The 25,843-nt window shown below is 53.3% G+C and overlaps 14 protein-coding genes across 14 annotated transcripts; 12 read left to right on the forward strand and 2 right to left on the reverse strand.

Annotated features, from left to right (window-relative positions):
- Positions 1-67: 67 nt before the first annotated feature.
- Positions 68-1,378, forward strand: PRI1 (DNA primase subunit PRI1; the record flags this gene model as incomplete). Its single annotated transcript, NM_207912.1, has 1 exon — positions 68-1,378. The coding sequence occupies one exon, from the start codon at positions 68-70 to the stop codon at positions 1,376-1,378; it is 1,311 nt and encodes a 436-aa protein (NP_982559.1).
- A 231-nt stretch (positions 1,379-1,609) lies between these two features.
- Positions 1,610-2,197, forward strand: PRE1 (proteasome core particle subunit beta 4; the record flags this gene model as incomplete). Its single annotated transcript, NM_207913.2, has 1 exon — positions 1,610-2,197. The coding sequence occupies one exon, from the start codon at positions 1,610-1,612 to the stop codon at positions 2,195-2,197; it is 588 nt and encodes a 195-aa protein (NP_982560.1).
- Positions 2,198-2,438: 241 nt separating this feature from the next.
- On the forward strand, positions 2,439-5,774 carry PRP22 (DEAH-box ATP-dependent RNA helicase PRP22; the record flags this gene model as incomplete). The annotated part of the gene is made up of 1 exon (NM_207914.2): positions 2,439-5,774. The coding sequence occupies one exon, from the start codon at positions 2,439-2,441 to the stop codon at positions 5,772-5,774; it is 3,336 nt and encodes a 1,111-aa protein (NP_982561.2).
- Positions 5,775-6,077: 303 nt separating this feature from the next.
- On the forward strand, positions 6,078-7,649 carry HEM14 (oxygen-dependent protoporphyrinogen oxidase; the record flags this gene model as incomplete). Its single annotated transcript, NM_207915.2, has 1 exon — positions 6,078-7,649. The coding sequence occupies one exon, from the start codon at positions 6,078-6,080 to the stop codon at positions 7,647-7,649; it is 1,572 nt and encodes a 523-aa protein (NP_982562.2).
- A 290-nt stretch (positions 7,650-7,939) lies between these two features.
- Positions 7,940-8,284, forward strand: MSL1 (U2 snRNP complex subunit MSL1; the record flags this gene model as incomplete). The annotated part of the gene is made up of 1 exon (NM_207916.1): positions 7,940-8,284. One exon carries the CDS (start codon positions 7,940-7,942, stop codon positions 8,282-8,284), a length of 345 nt encoding a protein of 114 aa, NP_982563.1.
- Positions 8,285-9,226: 942 nt separating this feature from the next.
- Positions 9,227-10,189, reverse strand: AGOS_AAR023C (transcription activator GCR1-like domain-containing protein; the record flags this gene model as incomplete). The annotated part of the gene is made up of 1 exon (NM_207917.1): positions 9,227-10,189. One exon carries the CDS (start codon positions 10,187-10,189, stop codon positions 9,227-9,229), a length of 963 nt encoding a protein of 320 aa, NP_982564.1.
- Positions 10,190-10,399: 210 nt separating this feature from the next.
- Positions 10,400-11,368, forward strand: BIM1 (microtubule-binding protein BIM1; the record flags this gene model as incomplete). Its single annotated transcript, NM_207918.1, has 1 exon — positions 10,400-11,368. One exon carries the CDS (start codon positions 10,400-10,402, stop codon positions 11,366-11,368), a length of 969 nt encoding a protein of 322 aa, NP_982565.1.
- A 144-nt stretch (positions 11,369-11,512) lies between these two features.
- On the reverse strand, positions 11,513-13,693 carry AFG3 (AAA family ATPase AFG3; the record flags this gene model as incomplete). The annotated part of the gene is made up of 1 exon (NM_207919.2): positions 11,513-13,693. The coding sequence occupies one exon, from the start codon at positions 13,691-13,693 to the stop codon at positions 11,513-11,515; it is 2,181 nt and encodes a 726-aa protein (NP_982566.2).
- A 1,315-nt stretch (positions 13,694-15,008) lies between these two features.
- Positions 15,009-16,019, forward strand: AGOS_AAR026W (HMG-box domain-containing protein; the record flags this gene model as incomplete). The annotated part of the gene is made up of 1 exon (NM_207920.2): positions 15,009-16,019. The coding sequence occupies one exon, from the start codon at positions 15,009-15,011 to the stop codon at positions 16,017-16,019; it is 1,011 nt and encodes a 336-aa protein (NP_982567.2).
- A 207-nt stretch (positions 16,020-16,226) lies between these two features.
- On the forward strand, positions 16,227-17,177 carry MRPS5 (mitochondrial 37S ribosomal protein uS5m; the record flags this gene model as incomplete). The annotated part of the gene is made up of 1 exon (NM_207921.2): positions 16,227-17,177. One exon carries the CDS (start codon positions 16,227-16,229, stop codon positions 17,175-17,177), a length of 951 nt encoding a protein of 316 aa, NP_982568.2.
- Positions 17,178-17,371: 194 nt separating this feature from the next.
- On the forward strand, positions 17,372-18,502 carry SHY1 (cytochrome oxidase assembly protein SHY1; the record flags this gene model as incomplete). The annotated part of the gene is made up of 1 exon (NM_207922.1): positions 17,372-18,502. The coding sequence occupies one exon, from the start codon at positions 17,372-17,374 to the stop codon at positions 18,500-18,502; it is 1,131 nt and encodes a 376-aa protein (NP_982569.1).
- Positions 18,503-18,664: 162 nt separating this feature from the next.
- Positions 18,665-19,684, forward strand: DAM1 (Dam1p; the record flags this gene model as incomplete). Its single annotated transcript, NM_207923.2, has 1 exon — positions 18,665-19,684. One exon carries the CDS (start codon positions 18,665-18,667, stop codon positions 19,682-19,684), a length of 1,020 nt encoding a protein of 339 aa, NP_982570.2.
- A 284-nt stretch (positions 19,685-19,968) lies between these two features.
- CTR1 (high-affinity Cu transporter CTR1) lies at positions 19,969-20,928 on the forward strand (the record flags this gene model as incomplete). Its single annotated transcript, NM_207924.1, has 1 exon — positions 19,969-20,928. The coding sequence occupies one exon, from the start codon at positions 19,969-19,971 to the stop codon at positions 20,926-20,928; it is 960 nt and encodes a 319-aa protein (NP_982571.1).
- Positions 20,929-21,269: 341 nt separating this feature from the next.
- SPT6 (chromatin-remodeling histone chaperone SPT6) lies at positions 21,270-25,568 on the forward strand (the record flags this gene model as incomplete). The annotated part of the gene is made up of 1 exon (NM_207925.2): positions 21,270-25,568. One exon carries the CDS (start codon positions 21,270-21,272, stop codon positions 25,566-25,568), a length of 4,299 nt encoding a protein of 1,432 aa, NP_982572.2.
- Positions 25,569-25,843: the final 275 nt, after the last annotated feature.

The raw sequence follows: 25,843 nt of genomic DNA on the forward strand, positions 1-25,843 counted from the left end.
CTAGATTCTCTAAAGCACACAAGGGGACTTGAGACTAGGTTCTACCGCTTTAAACTCTATTGCCCACATGTCATCACCTGAAGAGGGATCACAGACCTCTATAAGAACGTCGCAGGCCGATAGCCAGTCGGTCGCATCTACTGCAGCTTCATCAGTACCTGCTAGCGGCAATGGCGGCCCTAGCATGTCAGACATGCAATACTACTACCAGTATCTCTATCCATTTAGGCCGATCTTTCATTGGCTGAACCACTCTCCCAAGCCACAGAGGGATATGGTCAACCGAGAGTTGGCAATGGCCTTCAGGTCCGGCGCATACAAGCGATACAATTCGTTCGGCAGCGTACAGGAATTCAAGCAGCAGATTCAAAAGGCCAACCCAGATAGATTCGAGATTGGGGCCGTATACAACAAGCCGCCGCGCGACCGGGACTCGGTTCTGAAGACCGAGATGAAGCCCCTGGAGAAAGAACTTGTCTTCGATATTGACATGGACGACTATGACGACTTCAGAACTTGCTGTTCTGGCGCGCAGGTTTGTGACAAGTGCTGGAAGTTCATTTTTCTTGCAATGAAAGTTATGAACACCTCGTTGATAGAGGATTTCGGGCTGGAGCAGTTCATATGGGTGTTTTCAGGCAGGCGTGGTGCGCATTGCTGGATCAGCGATCCCAGAGCACGCTCGCTGTCCGATATGCAGCGGAAAAGCGTTTTAGACTACATGAACGTAGTCAGGGACCGGAACCTGGAGAAGAGAATCTCGTTCACGAGGCCATACCACCCGCACTTGGCCCGCTCGTTAAACATTCTCAAGCCCTACTTTGTGGACTTTATACTACGTGAACAGGATCCTTGGCAAGACGACAGTGCAGCAGTAAGATTGCTGTTGCCAGCAATCCAAGATGCTCAACTTGCAGACCAACTGAAGAAGTACTGGAAGGAAAACCCTGGCCGGTCCAGCGAGGAAAAGTGGAAGGATATAGACCTACTGGCCTCCGGCATGACGAAACAGGCCAAACGCCCAGATTATGTGGCGCGGCTGCGCGAAGCGAAAGAGGATCTCATTTTAGCTATACTCTACCCCAAGCTAGATGTAGAAGTGACAAAGCAAACGATCCATCTTTTGAAAGCGCCATTTTGCATTCACCCTGCTACAGGAAATGTCTGCGTGCCCATAACAGAAGATTTCAGTCCCACAGGCGTTCCAAAGCTGATTCAATTGCAGCACGAAATGGAGTCGAATGGTAACAAGGTGGAGCAGACTTCCCTGCAGCCGTACATAGACGCCTTTTCCAAGCATGTGTCCGCCATCGTCAAAGCAGAGTTGGCGTTTCGAAAGCGGAACCACCCAGAGGGAGAAGATATCCCTGAATTCTAGGCCGGCGCGAGCCGCGCCAGAACGATGCAATGGAGGACATTTCAGAGTATATAACTTCAATCTATCACGTGACAATGAATAGTACCCTGGCCGGGTAATGAATTCCGTTTGGAGTGATTGTTTTCGGTGGCAAAAACCCAGATCACCTAAACTCCAAGAACCAGATAAAGATAGGCGCTACCTTAGTCCAATACAGACTTCAGACCCCCATATAGGTGCCCCACTAGCCCCATGGACATTATACTGGGTATTAGAGTACAGGACTCGGTCATTCTGGCCACTTCGAAGGCCGTGACGCGTGGTATATCGGTGCTGAAGGCAGATGACGATAAGACCAGGCAGCTATCCCCTCATTCGCTGATGTCCTTCAGCGGCGAACCGGGCGATGCAGTCCAATTCTCCGAATACATACAGGCGAATATGCAGCTGTACATGATCAGGGAAAATTACGAGCTGTCGCCACAGGCGCAGGCCAGCTACGTGCGCAGCGAGCTTGCGAAGTCGCTGCGCTCGCGTAAGCCGTTCCAGGTGAACGTCCTAATTGGCGGCTACGACACGCGTGCGGAAAAGCCCGAGCTATACCAGATTGACTACCTAGGCACGAAGGTGGAGCTGCCATATGCCGCGCATGGATACTCAGGGTTCTACACCTTCTCCCTGCTGGACCACCACTACCGCCCTGACATGACTACTGAGGAGGGTCTGAAGCTATTAAAGCTATGTGTGGAGGAATTGCAGCGGAGAATGCCGATCGACTTCAAGGGCGTACTGGTCAAAGTTGTGGACAAGGACGGCATCAGAGATGTTGAGGATTTCTAACTATCGAGCAAAATAATGATTTCACACACGATAACATATAGTAACTGTATATTACAAGAGTCTAAGATGCATTTTGCACCCTGTCCTGATCTCTCTGAGCATGCTACACTGGTAATATGCTAAATAATTATGTACGACGGACATGCAATTCTGGCGTCCCAATGTTGAGCAGCTTCTGGACATATACCATCACGGATGCCATATAAATCCCACCCTATGCGCTGTCTGACCATCGTATTGCATGTCGGCCGTAGAGAAGGAAATACTCAGGATACTGGACATAGATGACACTGTGGTGTCAGAGTTTGTTTTAAACATTTATGCGCAGAGCGATGACATCCAAAGCTTTAAGAAACAGCTTCTGGATCTAGATGTGGGAATCGATGAAGCGCGTACCGATGAGCTATACTGCTGCATAGAGAAACACAAAGGGCAGATACCAGGCGATGGCGATGCAAGTGGTACGACAAACGAGCTACAACAGCTGCTGAAGGCGGAGCTTGGCGTGGACGACCCGGTGGTCGCCGAGTATGTTGCAGACATCTACTCGAAGCACAAGTCACTGACCAAATTTCATGAAAAACTCTCCGAGATAGACAGTGGGCTGAGTTCGGCTTCGATATTCAAGATCCACAAGCTTCTGAGGCAGACTTGTCCCACGGGGGAGAAGACCGAAGCGCCCAAGGCGGACGTCTCAGCACTCTGCCTGCCGAATCGAGAGGCTAGGTGGGATGACATTAGAGGCGAGGGCTTCATGGAGCCGGAGTTGGATGTCACGCCCATTGAGGGAAAAATCTACCGCGCAGTTATTCGCAACATCAAGCCGTTCGGATGTTTTGCGAGGGTATTGGGAACTAAACGCAGCTGTGAAGGCCTCATACACATTTCGCAACTATCTCACAGTAGAGTGGGGTCTCCTAACGATGTGGTTTCCGTTGGTGATCACGTATATGTCAAGATAACCAAGGTGCAGGATAACGGGAAACTTTCTTTGAGTATGAGGGAAGTCGATCAAGCTACCGGGCAGACTGCCACTGTCAATCGCGGCAGATCTGACGAGCGTACAGTATATCGTCGTCAGCTTAGCTCGCCTGAAAGATGGGAGATACGGCAAATGATACAAAGCGGCGTTTCGTCCATAGATGACTACCCAGAACTCAAGGAAGAACTCAGTCACCTGCAACAACAGACCCAGGTCGCTGGGAGCAAGCATAGTAATGAGAGTGATGAACTGATAGATGTAGAACTGAATACGGAGCATGAGCCGAAGTTCCTGTCGGGACACACAGCAACAGCTAAGAAACCCGAACTCCCCACAATTGTGAAGCTGCCAAAGGGATCTCTAAATAACACGGCCATGACAGGGTCGAAACTGCTGCAAGAACATCGGCAAGAGAAGCTAGCCCTCCAGAAAAGTACCGATAAGAAGGAAAGATTACTCAGAGAACTGGATGATTCTGGGCATAAAAAGAAAGCGTTCGAAGATAAACAACGGGCCCTTACCGCTTGGGAACGGAAACGGATGGCCGAAAAGGTGACCTATGGCAAGAGGACCAATCTATCAATAAAACAGCAAAGGGAATCGTTGCCTGTGTTTAAAATGCGTGAAACTTTGGTCAGTGCAATTAGAGATAACCAGTTTTTGGTCATTGTCGGTGAGACAGGTTCCGGCAAAACCACACAAATAACTCAATATTTGGATGAGGAAGGATTTTCAGTAGGTGGAATGATCGGATGTACACAACCACGTCGTGTGGCAGCAGTATCGGTTGCTAAAAGAGTGTCAGAAGAAATGGGTTGTAAGTTGGGTGAAGATGTGGGATACACAATTCGATTTGAAGATCAAACTTCCCGTAAAACCAGGATTAAATATATGACGGACGGTATGTTACAAGTAGAGGCTTTACTTGACCCAACTATGTCCAGATATTCCGTTATTATGCTTGATGAAGCGCATGAGCGTACCGTTTCTACTGATGTTCTCTTTTCCCTTTTGAAGCAAGCTGCCTTGAAACGTCCAGATCTTCGCGTGATAGTGACATCTGCGACACTTGACTCAGAGAAGTTCTCCAAGTATTTTCTTGATTGTCCTGTCATCAAGATCAGCGGTAAAACGTTCCCAGTTGACGTTATTTACTCAGAAACTCCTCAACTAGACTACATTGAAGCTGCTCTTGATACAGTGATGGAGATCCATATAAATGAAAGCCCGGGTGATATACTAGTGTTCCTGACTGGTCAGGAGGAAATCGATGCATGTTGCGAAATCCTTTATGAACGAGTACAAGCCCTGAAAGAGACAATTCAAGAACTGCTGATACTTCCGGTATATTCTGCACTTCCCAGCGAAGTTCAGTCCAAGATATTTGAGCCTACCCCAAAAGGTTCCAGAAAGGTGATCTTTGCAACAAACATTGCAGAAACATCCATTACGATCGACGGTATTTACTACGTGGTGGACCCCGGTTATGCGAAGCTCAATATTTATAACCCGAAGATTGGTATAGAACAATTGGTTGTATCTCCCATATCCCAGTCTCAGGCGGATCAACGTAAGGGAAGAGCTGGTCGGACAGGTCCTGGCAAGTGTTATCGGTTGTTCACAGAGGCTGCCTTCCACCGGGAAATGGTTCCGAATTCGGTACCAGAAATCCAGCGACAGAACTTGGAGCACACAATTCTCATGCTCAAGGCCATGGGCATTAATGACCTACTGAATTTTGATTTCATGGACCCGCCCCCTCGGTCGTCTATGGTGCACGCGCTGGAAGCGCTATACAATTTGCAAGCACTGGACGAAGACGGGTACCTGACACAGCTTGGGAAAAGAATGTCCCAGTTTCCGATGGAGCCGGCCCTTTCAAAGTCGCTGATTGCTTCCGTAGAACAGGGTTGTTCCGACGAAATCCTGACCATTATTGCAATGCTGTCGGTACAGAACGTTTTTTACCGGCCTAAGGACAAAATCCAGGAAGCAGATAATCGAAAAGCACGGTTCCACCATCCCTTCGGAGATCACTTGACTCTGCTCAACATCTATAATCGGTGGCAAGAAAACAATTTCTCGAAGTCTTTCTGTGCTGAGAACTTCCTGCATGAACGCCATCTCAGGCGCGCGAAAGACGTGAAAGAACAACTCAAGCGGATATTCAAAAACTTAGACTTACCTATAAGAAGCTGTCATGGCAATGTTGACCTGATTAGAAAAACGCTGGTATCCGGCTTCTTCCGAAATGCGGCTAAGCGGGACCCACAAGTGGGCTACAAGACCATAGTGGATGAGACTGCCGTCAGCATCCACCCCTCCAGTTGCCTTTTTGGAAAGGAATGTGACTATGTCATATATCACAGTCTGGTCCTGACTTCCAAGGAATATATGTCGCAAGTGACGCTAATAGATCCTAAGTGGTTAATGGAAAATGCACCTCATTTCTACAAACTCTCTGATCCTTCCGGCGAAAAGCAGAAGCGTCTAAAGATTGTGCCATTGCACAATAGATTCTCCAAGGATCAAGACTCATGGCGCCTAAGCTCTATCCGCCAATCCAAGGAGCGTGCACTAGGTATTAAGCGCTAGGTAACTTCTTTTAGTTGTTCCACCGCTTCAGCTAAGTCTGAACTCTCTAAGTAGTGTGATTTTTACGCCGTATATCTAGCGTAGGTCGAAGATATCCAATCATCGCAGCCTTACTAATAGTAACACGCGCCCAAGCTTACTTACCGTACAGCTCATTTAATCACTTTACTCATCTTCTCTATACGAAGTAATTCATATCCCGGGAAAAAATGGTGTGCATCTTTTAGATGTCAAAAGTTTATAAGCAGCGAACTTGGAACAGCGAACTTACTCAAGTCTCGCTCTGTAAGGAATACTGCAACTATGCCAGTCCCAGCATCCGTGCTTCAGGCAGGTAGCAAGGTTCTGGTAGTTGGGGGAGGTATAGGTGGTCTCTCATATGCATATTTTCTTTCTAGATTGAGACCAGATATAAAGGTGAAGCTGCTGGAGACCAGGCAGAATTGTCGCGGGAGCATTGTTTCCAAACCAACCTCCCTTCCTGATGGCAGTGTGGTAAACTTGGAGAAAGGCCCTCGAACCCTGCGCGGGGTTTCGGACAGCGCCGTGATCATTATGGATCTAGTGCGCCAGCTAGGCGAATCCCAATCAATTTACGGGATAGCGAAGGATAGTCCTGCGAACCGGAAGTTTCTGCTGGATCATAAGGGCGAACTGCTGCAGTTGCCGAACTCTTGGAAGACATTTCGCAAATTCATGCAGAACCCGCTGAGCGATGGCCTCGTAAGAGGAATATTAGGGGAGCCATTTAGACGTACTCGACCGGAATCAAGTGCCGATGAATCTGCGTTTGATCTTTTTGTGCGGCGATTTGGGAACGCACAAGTGCCCAACAACCTTTTGAGCTCGCTTTTCCACGGCATATACGGCGATGACATTCAGCTACTTAGCGCGCAGCGGATCGCGCGCCGGTTTTACGAGATGGAACAGGAGCACTCATCATTCATCAGGGCTGGCATATCCGGGATCTTTAAGAAGCCCGCACTGTCTCTATCACTTGACAAATACCAAGAGACATTTGGTAGAGACAAGGAAGAGTTGCTCCAGCTGAAGAAGACTCTAAGCCAGTTCCCGATTTTGGGTTTCAAAGGCGGAATGGAATTCCTGCCCCGGCTAATCCTAAAAGAACTTAGCGGAATGCCAAACGTGGAGATCTGTACCGGGAAACTCGTGAGCGCCGTCTCCCCAGCGAAAGACGGCAAGATAGAGGTTGTAGCGAAGGACGGCACGCGTTACACGGGCATTGACCACGTTCGCCTAGCAGTCAGCCCAATGTCTATCAAACGGATGCTCTCCGAGCAGTCCATCTCGAGCCACCTAGAGCGTGCTTCTGCCAACACCATAGCAGTCGTTAACTTCTACCTTCCCAAAAAAGATGTCATCGCTGATTACCACAGCTTCGGATACCTGGCGCCGATCTCCATTCCAAACCCCCACAAGCTGCTCGGCGTGATTTTTGATTCGGTGGTGGAGCGGAGCTACACGCCGCTGTTTGCACCATCCACCGACCGCTTCGCGCAGGGCCAATATACAAAGATGACAGCGATGATGGGGGGCCACTATTTTTCACAGCAAGACTTGCAGAACCCCCCTTCCGAAGATGGAATCATACAGAATATCAAGAATGTTTTCAAGCGCCATTTGCACATATCCGAAGCTGATCTGGCTGCTGCCCACTGGAGTGTCACACTGGCAAAGAACTGTATTCCCCATTTCCACGTGGGATACAACCAGTGGGAAACCGTCCTACGCGGAAAAATACAAAGCGAATATGGGCACCGTATATCCCTCGGTGGTATGGCTTTCAGCTCTGGCCCTGGCGTTCCTGACGTTTTCATGAATGGCTTCCTCGATGCTGTATCCATGGCAAAGTGAGCGCCGCCATAATTGGGGTTTCTTGCAGAGCAGTGGCCCCCAAGCATCTCATGCCCGCCGGATGAGGTAGTAAGCACCATGGATGCAAACCTAACCAATTCGTTAATGATTTATAGTTCACCAGTTGACATGCCTAACGTCAATCGTGTATAACGACAAAGGGCGCTCTTTGCGCTTCACATACGCATCGCCTACCGTCAATTCTCCGTACTTTGATCTTCTGAACAATTGCAGAACCTACAGCAAGTAGACGTGGTGGGAATCAAGGAGCAAGGAACCGTCTTGGAGGGATGACCGAGGAACCCGTGACCAAAAAAAAAAGAGTCGAGGGCCGCGATGGGGTGCGTCCGTCACCTACAGCCGATGAGCCTGGCATGCCGAGAAGTACGCTGTATATCAGCAACCTGAACGACCAAGTTAAGATTAGCACATTGAGGACAAACCTTTACTTGCTGTTTTCTACGTTTGGCGAGGTGCTGAGAATAGCGATGAGTCCGAAGTTGCGAGGGCAGGCATTCGTGGTGCTCAGCACAGTGGACGAGGCCAACCTGGCAATGATCTCATTGAAGGACGAATCCTTTTTTGGCAAACCGCTGCGGATCCAATTCAGCAAATCCGATATGAAGGAGGTCTGAGGGTGATACGTATGTGCGGAAGACTGGCGTCCGCTTTGGACATCGAGGATTGTTCTACCGCCGTTTCCTGTGCACGGCCGGCCCCATTCTGAGGCTCATCCCCTCTTTGCGAGCACAGGTTACTGGTTTGCCTGGTACCCGCGGCTAGCGTCTAGTCCTTGAATCGATACCTGGCCCCAGTGCCGTTAGACTTGGGAAGTCGGCACTTTTTGGCAGAGTGCGAATGTGTGTGGCTTTTGCCTGTACAAAATTAGGCCATTGACGGCCGAAGGCGGACCAGTCTCCAGCCTGCAGCATACCAGGCCGATATGGCACTCGGACCGCATACAGAACTGCGTTCTCTGTTCGCAGGTTGCCGCGCCTAGTCACGCATCCATAATCCCTGTTTTGCATTGGGCTGTCTCTGCAGTATGCCCTACTGTCGCCGGAGGATCGCTGTGCCGATGGCGATGGCCACATCGCTGGGAAAGAGAACCCAATTCAGAAAAAAAGAAATCCCCATTATTATGTATAGCTTATATGCAATGGATGCCCATCTCTGCCCCGACGTAAATTCCGTACAAGGTTGTCTAAAAGTTCCCTTAGATGGCTGGAAAAACGGCGAAGGCAAACGCACAGGAATCCTCGCTACACATAAGTAAATCAGATCTTGAAAACTGGCAAAGATCTGTTCCTTTCATTTTGTAATTCAAATTTAGCCACTGTGATGAGGTTGAAGAGATGCCTTGCTACCATTTTCGCAGCCCATTGGCTAGAAAACGTACCGGCGCCAGCGACAGTAGGTTCAGAGTACATTGCATGATTCTCATCCTGAATTCTGTCGATAGAGGGTTCCGATAAAAGTTCAGCAGGTACAATAGGGACCAGATGGGGTCCATATTGCCTGCAGGATGAGTTATAGTGACATAATGGCATTATCAGCGCGCTCATGTGACATATTGGCTACACGAGTTCCTTTGGTAGGTTTGATTTCTTGTAGAAGTGCGACACTGTCTTGTTGTTCTGGCGCAGGAAGGCGTCGAGTATCTCGATGCACTCCTCCTGGGTGCGCCCGCGCTTGATGCCGGTCTCGATGGCGCGCACCACGATGAGACGGCGGTTATACTTCTTTTTGACACTCTTCTTCATGTTCGCGCGCCATTTGTTCGAGAACGAGGCCTCCAGCGAGCGAATCGAGATGCCCTTGTCACTGGCCTTGACGTAGTCGTTCCAGATCTCGGACACCTTGGAGTACTTCTCGGAGAAGGACACACCGTACTTAAGCTTGATGTCTTCCTCGTCGTAGCGCCGGGAGGTCTCCAGCGCCGCGCTGGGCGCCGCCGGCTTGATCGGGAAGATCGGCAGTCGCGTCTGAGACCCCACCGACGGCTGCCGCCTGCGCGCCGCAAACTCGTTCGACAGACTGCGCCGCTTGGACCCATTGCACCCGTTCAGCGCGTCGTTGATCAGCGCCGCCAGGTCCTCGTGTGGGTGCTGCGTGTCCACCAGCACCTGCCCGGGCGCCTCACCCGCTAGCTCCTCCTGCGCGCCCATCAGCCCGTCCAGCATCCCGCCGCGCCGCCGTGGCAGCCGCTCGCCCTCCCGCTCGCTTCCACCGGCGTCCCGCTCCCGCAGCATGTCCTCAAACATGTCCAGCGGCCGCCCCAGCGGCCCCACGCCCTCGTCCTCCTCCTCTGCACTGCTGCCGCTCTCCGCCACCCTCCGCGCAAGCTCCCCAAACCTGCTGACCAGCCTCAGCTCCAGCCGCTTGCGCTTCGTATGCTCCCGTCGTACCCGCACCCTCAGGCTGTCCACTTGCCTTTGCAAATGTGCCATTCTCACTTCCATCTCCTGAAACATTCGATTGACATGCTTGATGTTCGTCGACGTGATGTCTAACGGCGAAACCTCATTCGAGAGGGCCATTGCCGCCTTGGCTATCTGCTATCTCACAGCTAAGTCGCTATCAACTCCGTACTCCAGCTCTTAGTCTCAGCCGATGGCGATTAAGCACTTCGTTCACCAGTAATACAGTGGAAAAAACCATATAGTTTAAGTTTGCTAAGTATTGAACACTGAAGCACAGGTGCCACGCAACGAGGCACGACCAGAGACGATTGAGAGAAGCGCATAGTGATGTCTGGGATGGGAGAATCGCGTACGGAGCTATTGGGGTGGCTGAACGACCTGCTGAGGTTGGACTACACGAAGGTGGAGCAGTGCGGGACAGGCGCAGCGTACTGCCAGATCATGGACTCGATCTACGGGGACCTGCCCATGCACAGGGTGAAGTTCGACGCGCGGGCGGAGTACGAGTCGCTGACGAACTTCAAGATCCTGCAGAGCTGCTTCACGAAGCACAAGATCGAGAAGACAGTGTTTGTGGACCGCCTGATCAAATGCCGGTTCCAGGACAACCTGGAGTTTCTGCAGTGGATGCGGCGGTTCTGGATCCAGAATAAAGACGAGTCGCCGTACGACCCGGAGTCCCGGCGGAAGAGCGTGAGGCCTGTGAGCATGCGGGCACCCGCGCAGGCGCCGCCGTCACACGCGCCCAAGCGGCGTAGCCTGGCGACGTTTGCGGCTACGGGCACGGCGGCAGCGCCGCGGCCGCTACAGAAAGCGCGGGCGGCCGCGGGCGGGGCGGGTGGAGCGGTTGCGACGCGGGTGCCGTCGGGCGGCGCGCCTGCGCGCGGGACGGCGACTGCGGGCGCGGGCGAGCAGGTTGCCGCGCTGCAGGGCGAGCTGAGCGCGGCCGAGCACAAGATAAACAAGCTGACACAGGAGATGGTGCAGTACCAGGACGCGATGAGCCTGATGGAGCGTGAGCGCGACTTCTACTTCGGCAAGCTGCGGGACATCGAGATACTGGTCCAGTCCACGCAAGACCTGTTCAAGGAAGGAGTATACAACGACGACCCGCAGGAGCTGAACCGCCTGTTGGGGAAGGTCAGCCAGATACTGTATTCTACGGAGGAGGGGTTCGAGGTGGCCAACGGCGCCGACGGCAACGAAGAGTACGACGTGGAGGCGGGGACGAGGATGGAAAACTGTGTGGAGGGACAGGTCCTGCATAACCTTATTACCGACGATGAAACCTTTTGAGCTTCACGTCGTGGCTGCGGGCCGTGAAGGTAACGATAATATAATGTAGTATTTGCTTTGCTATATACATGTTATTCCATCTTGTTCAAAATGTATATTCAGACATGAATACACGTGATATATCTGTATATAGATCGAGGGCGGTCAGGTCGCGGGCTGACTTTCACCAGATGCTGGTTTCTTCGGGTCTAGGTACTTTTCGAACGATTCGTGTTTCTCTGGGAAGGGTCTTGGGCCAAGCAGATGGATCATATCTTCTCGTGTGAGAACTTCCTTGTCGAGCAGCAGTTTGGCAACCTTGTCCACCTCAGCCAGATGCTCCGTCAGCAGTTGCTTGCAGCTGGCATGCGCCTCATCCACAAGCCTTTTGACCTCGAGATCAATGAGTCTGGCCGTCTTTTCACTGAAGGGTTTTCTGACCACCAGCCCGCCGTTGTCGTCCTGTTCGTAAGCGACATAACCGACTTTGCGAGACATCCCCAGAGATTTGACCATGGAACGCGCCATCCCCGTGACTTTCTTGAAATCGTCGTGGGCACCACTAGTGACGTAGCGGAAATGTAGCTCTTCCGAGACTCTTCCGCCGAGGGCCATTATCATGCGATGTCTGAATCTCTCTTCGCTCGTTAGGTATTGTTCATCAGGCAAGTATTGCGCGTACCCGAGTGCACCTTGCCCCCGAGGAATGATCGTCACCTTCAAGAGCGGATCAGCATGTTCTAGGAACCAACCACAAATGGCGTGACCAGCTTCGTGGTATGCGACTGTTTTCTTTTCCTCTGGGTTTAGCACACGGCTCTTCTTCTCCAAGCCCGCAATCACCCTCTCTATGGCCTGGTCAAAGTGCCTGAACTCGACAAACGCGTCATTGTGACGCGCCGCAATCAAGGCTGCCTCATTGCAGGCGTTGGAGATGTCCGCACCGGCAAAACCAGGGGTCAATGCTGCCAGTTTGCCGGCAAAGTTGTCCAGCGTGTCGGGGGTAGTTTTCAGGGATGGATCCAGGTTTAGTTTTGAAAGGTGCACCTTGTAGATGGCCTTTCTGCCCTCCACATCGGGCGCATCGACCTGGATGTGTCTGTCGAAACGCCCAGGACGAAGCAGGGCAGGATCCAGCACATCAGGGCGGTTGGTACCGGCGATGACAACGATCTGGTCCCTGGATGTAAAACCGTCCATTTCAACCAACAGCTGGTTCAGGGTCGCCTCGCGCTCATCATTGGACCCGCCCATCTCACCGCCCTTCCCACGCGCCTTCCCGATGGCGTCGATTTCATCCACAAAGATGATCGCAGGAGCCATCTTTCTTGCATTCTCGAATAGGTCGCGCACCCGCGAAGCCCCCACACCGACGAACATCTCGACGAATTCGGAGCCCGAAACGCTCAGGAAGGGCACGCCGGCTTCGCCGGCCGTTGCTTTCGCCAGCAGCGTCTTACCAGTCCCGGGCGGCCCGGACAGAATGGCGCCACGCGGAATCTGCGCCCCCAGCGCCCGGTACTTCTCCGGCGTCTTGAGGAAGTCGACAAACTCCATTATCTCCATCTTGGCCTCGTCGCACCCCGCCACATCCTTGAACTTGATCTTCACGCCCGTCTCCTGGTTGAACAGCTTCGCGCGGGACTTACCCACACCGAAGATGCCGCCCTGGCCGCCCATGCCGCCCGGACCGCCGCCCGCGCGGGGCCGCGTCATCGAGTACACCAGGCCCAGCAGCAGCAGCGTCGGCAGGAACGGCATCACGCCCTGTAGCACGGACGTGCGCTCCACGTACGTGACGGGTATGCGCTCGTTCTGCGGGATGCCCAGCTTGTCCTGCGCCTGGTCGAGCTGCTCCTCGAAGATGTCCACCGACCCGATCGTGAAGCCCACCACCGGGCCGCGCATGCCCAGCCCGAACGCCTCGCCGCGCCCGTCCCCGGCCTGCGGCAGCAGCTCCGCCTCCACCACCTGCCGGTTCACCACGTACAGCTTCTTCACGAGCCCCTTCTCCAGGTACCGCGTCTTGAAGTCCTGCATCGTCAGCGCCTCCTCCGGCTGCTCGCCGCTCCGCGACAGCAGCTCGAACGCCAGCGACAGCCCCACCGTCCAGCACACCGTGCGTGCAAACGACTTCGACCGCAGGTACTCGCCCACCGACCCCGGCTCCTCGTCCTTCTTGTTCTTGTCGTCCTTGTCGTTGCGCCCGTCGTCGCCGCGCCCGCCCGCCGGCGCGCGCGCGAGCGCCGTCCTCTGAAACTGCGCCCGCGGCCCGCCGTGCAGCCCGCGCCGCAGCGCCGGCCGCAGCGCTCCGGCCCAGCGCCCTTGCGACCACATTGCTCTCATCGTTGCCTCTCGCCCTGTGCACTGCCCTCCGCGCGCCGCCGCGCTTTTGTCAACGCCACCCACACGTGACCCACACGTGACGCCCACGTGACGCCCACGTGACTCACACGTGACCGCGTGACCCCAGGAATGACCTGCCGAGTACGGCAACGCTCGCTGCAGAATGTCTGCCTGCGCCGGTGCCTTTGTCCTTTGTTCTGTGTCCGGCGCCCATGCGCGAATTCTTGCCGGCGCTAAAATGCGCGGAATTCTTGCAGCTGATCTCTGTGGGCGCTTTGTGCCACGCGCCTAGACCCCACCCACACGGACTTCTGCGGGAGCCGCCGCGCGGCTCCCGGCTGCCTACCGCGCTGCGTTGCTCCGGGCGTCCCTGCAGGGTCGCGCGAATAAACACGCGGATACCTTCCGTTACTATGGCCGAGCCCCGTTACGTACGCCCGGCAGCTGGCCCGCCCGGTCCTACCCCTGCGGCCCGTCAAGTCACCGCCCAGGCCACCCCGGCCGTAGATCCATTCCGCGGGCGTCTGTGCCACAGACGGGCAACGGCCCGTTGCCTTTAACCTTCCGTGGCGCCAACTTAAAAACTAGGTACATGGAACCCGCGAGGAATATGTACGCGGTAGATGCCCCGTGCGCCGTGGCGGCAGGCACGTTGTATCATGTTTGTGTAAGACATTTCACAAGTGCCACGATTTACGGATATAGACGGGGGAACAGTGTTTAAGCTTCGGTGCCTGCTACTTCGAAGAAGCGTCCCAATAATACATCTTATTCGTAAGCCACGAGAGGCCAAAAAATACAACCAAGACTAAACGGCGGTGTGGCGTGCAGGATGGATAAGGTCTGCGCTGCCGGTTTTTTTCCTGCGCCGTTCTGCTGCCGGTTTCTCCGTCCTTTGTTCGTTCGCTCGCCTATATATGTTGCCGGCGGACTTCTCTGGAGTTATAATGGCGGCGGCGAACGCAGGCATTTCTGCCGCGCGTGCGTGGTATCTGGCGAAGGATACAGCAGCGTACGTATATAAGCTGGCCGCGCCATAGAGACCCGCGCCCCCGTATATATACTGTGCACGGTGCAGATTTACTGCATCTGCCTACCACACAAAACAAACACAGCCCGCTGTTGCTACCGTCGACTGTTGGCACACACTCGTTTTTCGTCCGTGGAACACACGCAACGCACAGCACCGAGTCACAAGCCCAGATAGTCCGCGCGCCCAGGTACCCGCTGCGACAGTCCACGGACCACATAGATAAATTTGTGCCACCGCTGCCTGGCCGTCTTGTCGGTTTCCACGCCGCGCCGCCCAACCAGCATGGACTCGAATTTGAGGCTGCCCTCCATCTCGCACATCTTGACGCAAATCCCGAGCGAGCAGGCGGCCGGCGACGGCGACGGATGTGCGCCGGCGCCGCGCCGGCGCAGCGGGGAGGAGCAGCGCCGGCCCCTGCCGCCGCCGGGGCTGCAGAGGGCGCCGGAGGAGCGCGCACCCAAGGTCCTGCCGGCGGGCCCGCAGTCCTTCAGCCAGTGCGGCGCGTACCGGTCGGCGCAGGTGTTCCCGATGGTGGCGCGCTCGTCCGGGTTTGCTGCGCCCAGCGTCGCGTACACGGCCGCGGAGCCGCTGCGCACGGGCGAGTACTGCGCGGGCACTTACGCGGTGCACGGCGAGTACACCGTGCCGGTCTCGCCGCTGACCCCCCCGTCCACCGCGAGCAGCTCGGCTGCCCTCCCGCCGCTGGCCGTGCTCCCGCAGCCGGCCAGCCTGCATTCCGCGGTGCTGCCGCCGCACACGCCGCTGCCGCACGCGCCCCGCGCCCTCCCGCCGGCCGCAGCACACGCGCGCGCGCCGCCGCCGGGGCTGCCGCCGCCGCTCGCGGCCGCGCAGGCCGCGGGCACCGGGAGCGACCGCGAGCCCGACGACGACGCCGAGCTGCGCTGCACGTGCGGCCAAAAATACAAACATCGCAAGTCACAGCGACAGTGTCATATACCGCGGCCGCGCAATGCATTCATCCTTTTCCGCCAGCACTGGCACCAGCAGCTGTTCCCCCAGGAGCGCATAAAACAGTCCGAGCGCGGCAATGGCTCGTTCAAGACCAACTCGCAGGTCTCAGTAGACATCGGCCAGCGTTGGCGCTCGCTGTCCCCGGAGGAGCGCCAGAAGTGGCTTGACTTCGCCAAGCGCGAGAAGGAAGAACACATGAGGAAGTATCCCAACTACAAGTACGTGCCCACCCGCAAGGATAAGAAGGTGCTAATTCAGGGCGAGGGTAGGAATCTAGCTAGCGATCCCAAGTCCATCTGCCGAGCCTGCGCGCGCAAGTAGCCTGCGCTGCTGCGTGTGTATCTCTTCGAGTCGGCGGGCAGCTGGCGGTTGCTGTATGAATTACGTAATCAAATAATGCATGGGTGTAGACATTACCCGGCCTTTGGCGAGACGGTCAAATTTTATCGTCTGCGTGAGGAGGACGCTGGAGAGAGTTAAGAAGAGGTATCGACACATCAGGCCCTTGCAGAGAAGCCGAGAGCGAGTATGCTGTTCCTCAGGAGAGCTCTATCGTGTGCGGTGCCGCGGCGGATGGCCCAGGACGCCATGCGTCCGAGCACAGGTACGAAGGATGCGTACAAGAGCATGCTGGCACAGTACTACCCCCAGGAGCTGCTGAAATCGATCGAGCTCGGCGAGCAGGCGATCCCGGACGACGCGGAGTACCGCCTGAGCTCGAACGTGGAGTTTGCGCCGCCGTATCTGGACGACTTCTCGAAGCTGGACCCGTTCTGGGACTACAAGCCCGGGCTTCCGCACCAGCACGCCGACGGGCCGCTGACTGCGTTCCGGCCGGACCAGCAGCACCAGCCCCTACCAGAGCGCCTGGAGGTGCCGCGCGGCGCGGCGCTGCTGACGACCGGCGGTTCCAACATGGCGGCAATTGCGCGCGGGATTGCGCGCCAGACGGGCCTGGACGCGGAGTACATCACGCGCAAGCTCGTGATGCGCCCGCTGGTAGTCAAGCGCGTGTCCAACCAGACCGCCAAGGGCAAGATCGCGTCGTTCTACTCGCTGGTGGTTGTGGGCGACCGCAACGGCATGGTCGGGCTGGGCGAGGGCAAGTCGCGCGAGGACGTCTCGGAGTCCATCAAGAAAGCGCACTGGAACGCCATCAAGAACCTGAAACACATCCCCCGCTACGAGAACCGCACCATCTTTGGCGACATCGACTTCCGCTTCCACGGCGTCAAGCTGCACCTGCGCTCTGCGAAGCCGGGCTTTGGTCTCCGAGTCAACCACGTGATTTATGAGATTTGCGAGTGTGCCGGCATCAAGGATCTCAGCGGGAAGGTCTACAAGTCTAGAAACGAAATGAACATCGCCAAGGGCACGCTGGAGGCGCTCACCAAGTCGCAGAAGACCTTGGAGGAGATCGCCTACAGCAGAGGCAAGAAGTTGGTAGATGTGCGCAAAGTCTACTACTCCTCCGACTAGCTGCCCTGTGGGTCTACCGGCTGCCAGTCCTGCAGTGATACATATCCGACCTGTACATAATATAGTAACCATATCATCTCTCTCGATCGCGATGCACTACCGTGCGGCGAATGAAAAAAGGAAAATGCCAATGACCACCACCATCCCTGCTCGCCTCAGTCGCAGCGAAGGTTGAAGCAAGAGACAGTGCAGGCATGTTGAAGTTTGCAGGCATCACACCGTCGCTACGTCGCTGCGCTTTCCAGCGGCACCAACTGTCGTTGGCGCGCTATCAGGTGCGGGGCGTGAAGACATCTACCGTTGATTGGAAGCCCATCCACACGAGCAAGACGCCGGAGGACCACGAGCGCGGGGACCACCCATGGGCCAGGCGGTTCTTTTTGACGCTGATGTGCGCGATCCCCGTGGTGTCGTTCTACCTCGGCATGTGGCAGCTGCGAAGGTTGAAGTGGAAGACCGAGCTAATTGCGAAGTGCGAGGACCAGCTGACGTACAGGCCGGTCCCGTTGCCGCAAAAGTTCACGCCCGAGATGTGTGAGCAGTGGGAGTACCGGCGCGTGGTTGTCAAGGGCGCGTTCAGACACGAGGAGGAGATATTTGTGGGCCCACGCGTGCGCAACGGCGTCAAGGGCTACCTGCTGTTCACGCCTTTCATCCGCAAAGACACAGGCGAGCGGTTGCTCATAGAGCGGGGCTGGGTCAGCGAGGACCGCGTGCTGCCCACCCAGCGCGGCCTCCAGCACCTTTCGGTACCACGAGGCGACAACGTGGAGGTGGTGTGCCTCGTGCGCAAGGCGCTGCCCAAGGGCCGCTTCCAGTGGGATAAAACCGACGAGGAGAGCCGAGTATGGCAAGTGGCCGATATCCCCGCCATGGCCGCTGCCACCGGCACGCTGCCTGTGCACCTGCAGGCGATCGAGGACTTCCACAATCACCATTGGCCGGTTGCGGATAGCGACGCGGCAGCCGCACAATCCAATGGCGTCCGCGGAACGAGCTGGTGGAAGTTCTGGAACACGAATAGTGGCAGCACAGTCTCAGAGAAGGAAGGGAATGCTATTCCTGCTTCCACGCCTGTGCAGTCGAGGCAGTCAGATGCCATTGAATACAGCGAGTTTCAGTTTATGCGCGAGGGCGTTCCTGTTGGCAAGGTGCCAGCAGTCGAATTGCGGAATACCCACACCCAGTACATGCTGACCTGGTTTGGGCTTTCCTTTTTTAGCACCTTGCTTCTCTGTTTCGCTATCAGAGGTTCCAGAGGCAGCGCTGTTTCACAGAGCCAACTGAAGCGCTCCAAGCTAAAGCATGCAAGGAAGAACACATAAGAGATCATGACCATATACATGCCTTTCATACCCATGTAAATACAGCCGTTATAGCTTTCTCTATATCACGTGCTTTTGTGTTCGCGTCTGCGGCACGAGAACAAGGCAACTTCGCAGCGAGACGAAGTTACACATGCAGACACATCGGCAGCCGATACAGTAATGTCTAAAGAGAGTGTACGCGAGAGCAAGGCCGCAACAGAGTACCGGCTCTCGATCTCCAGCAACCCAGGCTCTCGCAGATCTTCGTTCGGGGGAAGCAGCGAGCATCCCGCTGGCAGCGGGATCGGTAATAACAAGGCCTCGAACGGAGAACTACGGGAAGCGACGCTGGTCGACACGTTACTATTGCCACAAGTCCAAGAGTTGAAGGACTCGATGATCACACTCGACGCCAACCTCACGCACATGAACTTCATCCACGAATCGCTGGTGGACCTCAATGAATCGGTTAGCGCACTGCTATATGGCCTGATGTGCAACTCGTGGTGCGTTGATTTCCCGAATATGCCGCACCATACTGCACGCGAGCTGGGCATCAGTAAGGAACTAGCGCGCCTGAAGGAGGAGAAGCAACAATTGCTTGCGGATCTACAAGGAACGGCACAGGCGCCTTCGCTGGTCCTGAAGGAAAAAGAGCCGAACACCTCCAAACAGAAGTTCCAGCTTCCAAAGCCGCCCATGGTGTCAACTAGGAGCGTCGTGGCGCCCGTCCGCACTATCTCAGAGGAGGAAGAAGATGACAACACAGCTGCGTCGTTCGTTTCGAATCCTACAGTCATGGGGCAGCCGCCCCATGCGCCGCCTCCTGTCGCCCGCAGCAATAACGCGAAAGGCAGACGACGCTACTCAATCTTGCAGCAGATAAGGAATCACGATCTCACGGGCCAGAAGCACATGGTTGCGAATCTGGGCGGCACTGTCAAGGCTCGGGCGGCTACGCACCCGATACCTGAATCAGCTGGTGAAAAACGGAAATCGCTAGCTGTGAGTGCCGTTCGCATCGGAAACAACAAAAGATTACAAACTTCTCGCCCTCCCAGCGGTGGAAGGGACGTTACGATGGCAAGGAAACGATCAGGCACCCAGCCTGCCATTCTGAATACTAATTCTATAACACACTCGTCGACCGGCGCAGTTCCAGCATCTTCTGCGCAGGGAAGGCGTCCGCCATTTAGGTAATGTGTCTCATAAAAGATGCTAAATGCACGCACATACTGTTTGGCTTCGCGTTGGTTGGTCGAAAATCTACTCACTTTCCTCTAATAATATCACTTTTGGCACCCATGTTGAGAAAGTTAAGATTTTTGAGCGCACGCCGCGAGCAATTTGCGCATTTTCTCGAGGATATCTGCACACTAGTTATTTAGAGCTATAAGGTATAAAAGAATGCTGGATCATCATGGACATCTACCGGCTATTCATCGCCTAAGACCGTGTACCTGAATAGTAAGCGCATTTTCAAAATGGGATTGGAGTCGTACTTGGGCCACGCTATGCTGAAGCATCATGACGCTGACAGCATGCCTACAATGACAGCAGCGGATGCCACTAGCGCCACCGAGCATGCCGGACACGGCTCTGGAAGCTCTGGCAGCGGTGGCCACGGGGGCAGCGGCAGCGTCCATATGATGAACATGTACTTGGGCAACAACTACAAGGGGTACCCGGTTCTATTCAAGAATCTAAAGGCGGACAATGGGGCCGAGGCGTTCGGTATTTTTGTGCTGATTGTGGTGGCCTGTTTTGCATATAAGTCTCTTCTATTCATAAGCTGGTGCCTAGAGGTGAAGTGGTTTAAGAACGTTGGCAAGTCGCAGCCGTCCGCAGATGGCAGCGTCGGTCAGGGCAAGGAGAGCGCCTCTGCACCAGCGGATATCTACGCACGCGATATCGAGCACCAAAATCCTCTCTTCCCAACCATGCCACACTTCCTGTTCGACATTTTTGCGCCAACGTGGAAGGAGCTGTTGCAGGACTTGGTCCGGCTCGTGATCACATTTCTCTCGACCCTAATCGTCTACCTGCTCATGTTGGTGGCAATGTCCTACGTGCTCACATTCATCTTCGCCATTGCGTTCGGTCTCGCCACTGCCGAGGTATTTTATAACCGCTGCAAGCTTGTTCTTGTGAGGCGTTGGGACCTCAAGCGCGAGCTGGAGAAGAGAAAGGGCTGCCCCGGCAGCGGCAACTGTTCATGTGGCTACCACAGGCCTGAAGAGAATGCGGTGCTCGACGACACAGTGTCGTGCTCCACCATGAAGGATCGCTCCGTCTCGCAGGCTGACGCAGACTGCTGCTGTGCGCCAGTTGCCGCCATGGAGAAGCAGCAACGCCAACAGCGCGAGGTTTCCCAGATTGCACGCCAGCGCGAAGAGAACGGCGACATGAATGTCGATCTTATGCCCGCCGAGAAATTCAAATGAACGAAGCTACACATACATGTTTTAATAGTATCATACCCGCAAATACACAACTACATAATTAATTCAGCAGCTCAGGCTCATCTATCGACGAACCATCACTTTACGGATCACGGGGTTCCCTCTGTCTCGCCAAAGCAGACTATCAACTATCACTATTAACGAAGATGCAAATTTTTTTCCAGAGGACTATAGGGTAACTATTCCTACACCATGGCTAAGTTGTTTACCAGGCAGTGGCAAGAGCGAAGTTCCCAGCAAGTTTCCAGTGCCACTTCGCATTTCAACTTGCAAAGCATTGAAACAGGCTAAGATCTAGTTAGGTGACCAACAATCTCGGGATAATGTCTAGTGAAGGCTTAGCAAGTGCCCGGGAATTGGAGGAACGGGACCTGGGTGCGACGAGAGACACGGAAGAGATCCCAAGCGATGAAGAAGAGGGAGAAGATGTGTTTGATTCCTCAGAAGAGGACGAGGATCTAGATGAAGATGAAGAGGAGGCGAGGAAAGTGAAGGAGGGATTCATTGTCTCTGACGATGAAGAAGACGATTCGTCTGTAAAGCAGAGACGTCGCAGAAAACACAAGAGGCGGCCTAGGCACGAAGAAGACGATGGAAAGTTGTCTGAGGATGACCTTGATCTGCTAATGGAAAATGCGGGTGTGAAGCGCACCACACGACCCGAGACAGACGCTACCAAGGGGAGATTCAAGCGATTGAAGCGGGCGGGATCTCCTGATGAGAGCGAGGGACAACAAGACACCGATGGGCGCCACGAAAACAGGCTAGAGGACTTTTTTTCGGAAGAAGAAGATGAAGAACACCTGGGAGGGACAGAGAATCGGCGGTTGCGCACGGGCGGGAAGGACGTGCTGGACGAACTTGATGATTTCATTGAGGAAGACGAGTTCTCTGACGAGGACGAAGCCACCAGACAGCAGCGTCGCAAACTAAAGGAGCAGCGTAGTAAGCAATCAGTACAGATAACCGGCCTCTCTTCGGACAAGATAGACGAAATGTATGATATTTTTGGGGATGGCCATGATTATGACTGGGCTCTTGCAGTGGAGAACGAGGATGATCTAGAAAACCTGGATGAGTATCAGCAAGAAGAGGATGATGACGAAACAAGTGATCAGAAGGCGAAGAAGAAGAAGATTACGCTGCAGGATATTTACGACATGCAGGATCTGAAAAAGAACCTCATGACTGAGGAAGACATGGTCATACGTAGATCTGATATCCCAGAGAGATATCAGGAACTCAGGGCAGGCCTGAAGAATTATGGCCAGTTGACCCCAGAGGATCAGCTGCTCGAACAAAACTGGATCAGCGACAAGATTGCTGTGGATAAGAATTTCGATGCGACGTATGATATATCAGAGTTTCGTGAAGCAGTCGGCGATGCTGTCCGTTTCATTAGCAAAGAAAATCTTGAGGTTTCTTTCATTTATGCATACCGCCGGAATTATATTTCTTCTAGGGATAAGAACGGTTTCATCTTAAGTGAGGATGATTTGTGGGACATTGTCTTTTATGATATCGAATTCCATAGTATCATATACAAGAGAGATTACGTGAAGAAATTCTATGAGCAATTAGGTATCCGTGATTCTCTTGTGGATGATTATTTCAACGACGAATCGATGACCGAGCTGAACTCTTTGCAGGATATCTACAACTACCTCGAGTTCAGGTATGCCCACGAAATAAATGATGCCCTGTTGGCAGATTCCTCTTCGAAGACGAAGAAACATCTAAAGAACTCCAGTTACGAAAAATTCAAGTCCAGTTCTTTGTATCAGGCTGTAAAAGATGTAGGTATCACCGCAGAGCAAATCGGGGAGAATATTGGAGCAGAAACTCAGATACATCCGGTAGTGGACCATCCTAATTTAAAGCCCTCCGAGTCCATTAGCCAGATCCTTGATGCTGCATCTGCAGACTTGCAGGTCTTCGCCAAAAATCATAAGTTGGCCTGGGACACTGTCCAGAAGTACTTTGCTGCTGAAATTGGCAACAATCCGAAGGTCAGACAGAAGATACGCAATGACTTTTACAAATATTACATCGTCGATGTTGTACTGACTACCAAAGGTAGAAAAGAGATTCAGCGATCATCACCATATGAAGACATCAAGTATGCGATAAACAGGACTCCGGGCCACTTCCGCAGCGCTCCAGATGTTTTCTTGCGAATGCTAGAAGCTGAATCTTTGCACTTAATGAATATCAAAATCCACATGTCTTCACAGGAACAATACTGTGAACATTTGTTCCAAATCGCCCTTGAAACTACGAACACGTCAGAGATAGCCATTGAATGGAATAACTTCAGGCGTAATGCCTTTTACCAGGCATTGGAGAAGATATTCGAAGATATTGCTCAGGAAATCAAGGATGAATTGAAGAAGACTAGTCAGAAACTCGTTGCGAACAGCGTGCGCCATAGATTTATGTCTAAGTTGGACCAAGCGCCGTTTATTCCAAACCCTAGGGAACCCAAAATTCCTAGAGTACTCACGATCACATGTGGGCAGGGTAGATTTGGTCTCGATGCGATAATCGCAGTTTTACTGAATAGAAAGGGCGATTTTGTAAAGGATTTCAAGATTGTGCAAAACCCTTTTGATAGGGATCAGCCACAGGCTTTTGAAGCTGTGCTCGATAATATTATCCAGGAAGCGCAGCCAAATGTCATTGGAATCAATGGACCAAATCCAAAAACGCAAAAATTGTTCAAGAAGATTCAGGAGGTTATCCAGAAGAAGCAAATCGTGGATAACAGAGGTCATAATATTCCAGTAATTTTTGTCGAGGATGAGATTGCTATTCGTTATCAGTCTAGTGAGCGTGGCGCACAGGAGTTCCCTAATAAACCTACCCTTGTCAAATATTGTATCGCTCTGGCCCGCTACATTCACTCTCCACTACTGGAATACACCAACCTTTCAGAAGAAGAACTGCAATCTCTACTCATTCACCCGCACCAATCTCTGTTGCCTCGGCATATCTTCAAGCGTGCCTTGGAAACCTCCTTTGTTGATATAGTCAATTTAGTTGGTGTGGAGGTCAACAAAGCGAACGATAATCCATATTACGCGAAGGCATTGCAGTATATTGCAGGTTTGGGTAAACGTAAGGCTATCGACTTCTTGGAATCCCTGCAGAGACTGAACGAACCGCTTTTGGCTCGTCAGCAGCTGATTACGCACGATATCTTGCATAAGACAATCTTCATGAACTCTGCAGGATTCTTATACATATCCTGGAATGAGAAAAACCAGCGATACGAAGATCTAGAGCATGACCACCTTGACAGTACCAGAATACACCCTGAAGATTACCATCTAGCAACAAAGGTGGCTGCTGACGCTCTGGAGTACGACCCAGACGCCATTCGCGAAAAAGAAGAACAGGGCGCTATGAGTGAATTCATAGAATTATTACGCGATGATCCAGATCGCAGGATGAAGTTGGAGTCTTTAAATCTCGAAGAGTATGCGGATGAACTCGAACGCTCGACTGGACAGCGTAAATTGAACAACCTAAACACCATCGTTCTTGAACTGCTCGAAGGGTTTGAAGAATTGAGAAATGACTTCCACCCGCTTCAGGGAGACGAAATCTTTACCTCGCTAACGGGCGAAACAGACAAGACATTCTTCAAAGGAAGCATAATCCCCGTACGTGTGGAAAGATTCAAGCACAACGACATTATTTGTATCTCGAATTCTCAAGTTGAATGTATCGTGAACGCACAGCGACACCTAGGAGTGCAGCTAAAGCGCCCTGCATCTGATATTTACGAAGTCGGTAAGACCTACCCTGCGAAGATTATCTTTATCGATTATGAAAACATCAGCGCAGAAGTTTCTCTCCTTGACCATGACGTCAAACACCAATACATACCGGTTGACTACAGCAAGGACCCCACAATCTGGAATCTGAAGCAGGAACTGGAGGACGTTGAGGAAGAAAAGAAAATCTCCATGGCAGAGGCCCGCGCGAAGAGAACACACCGTGTCATCAACCACCCATACTACTTCCCCTTCAACGGGAAACAGGCAGAAGACTACCTGAGAAGTAAGGAGCGGGGCGAGTTCATTATCAGACAGTCTTCTCGTGGCGATGACCATCTGGCCATCACCTGGAAGTTGGACAAGGACCTGTTCCAGCACGTCGACATCCTGGAGCTCGACAAGGAAAACCCGCTCGCGCTCGGCAAAACGCTGATAGTTGACAACAACAAGTACAATGATCTGGATCACGTCATTGTGGAGTACCTCCAGAACAAAATCAAGCTTCTGAACGAGATCACCTCGAATGAGAAGTTCAAGAAGGGCACGAAGAAAGAGGTGGTAAAGTTCATCGAGGACTACTCCAACGTCAACCCTAACAGGTCCGTGTACTATCTGAGCTTCAACTACGAGCACCCGGGGTGGTTCTACCTGATGTTCAAGATCAACGCACAGTCGAAACTGTGCACCTGGAACGTCAAGCTTACTCACAACGGGTTCTCCCTGGCCGATTATAATTATCCTACCGTCATCCAGTTGTGCAACGGGTTCAAGACCCTGCTGAAATCCAGTAGCAGAGCGCGCACTCAGGAAGCTAGCGGCAGTGGCTACTACGGCTATTAGATTCCTCCCCTGGTTTCAGTTTCAAAGCCTGTCCATGTCCGCGACGCCGACACTGTCCGGGCGAAAGGTATCGGGCCTTCCACATAGAACATTGTAGTATATTAATAAACCGCCGACTGCCTGCGCTTGCTGCACACGCGGTGAGCAATGCTGTGCGCACTTGATCAGCCTCTCATTCTCTTCCTTTGTAGGACTACGTACCTAGTGATTCCTGTGGTTTGGCGTTGCCCTCAGCTTTTTTCCGAAGCGAAAGCCCATCTCATCAACAACTGAGG

Source organism: Eremothecium gossypii, chromosome I (genome assembly GCF_000091025.4).
Source record: "Eremothecium gossypii ATCC 10895 chromosome I, complete sequence".
In the NCBI taxonomy this organism is placed as follows: domain Eukaryota; kingdom Fungi; phylum Ascomycota; class Saccharomycetes; order Saccharomycetales; family Saccharomycetaceae; genus Eremothecium; species Eremothecium gossypii.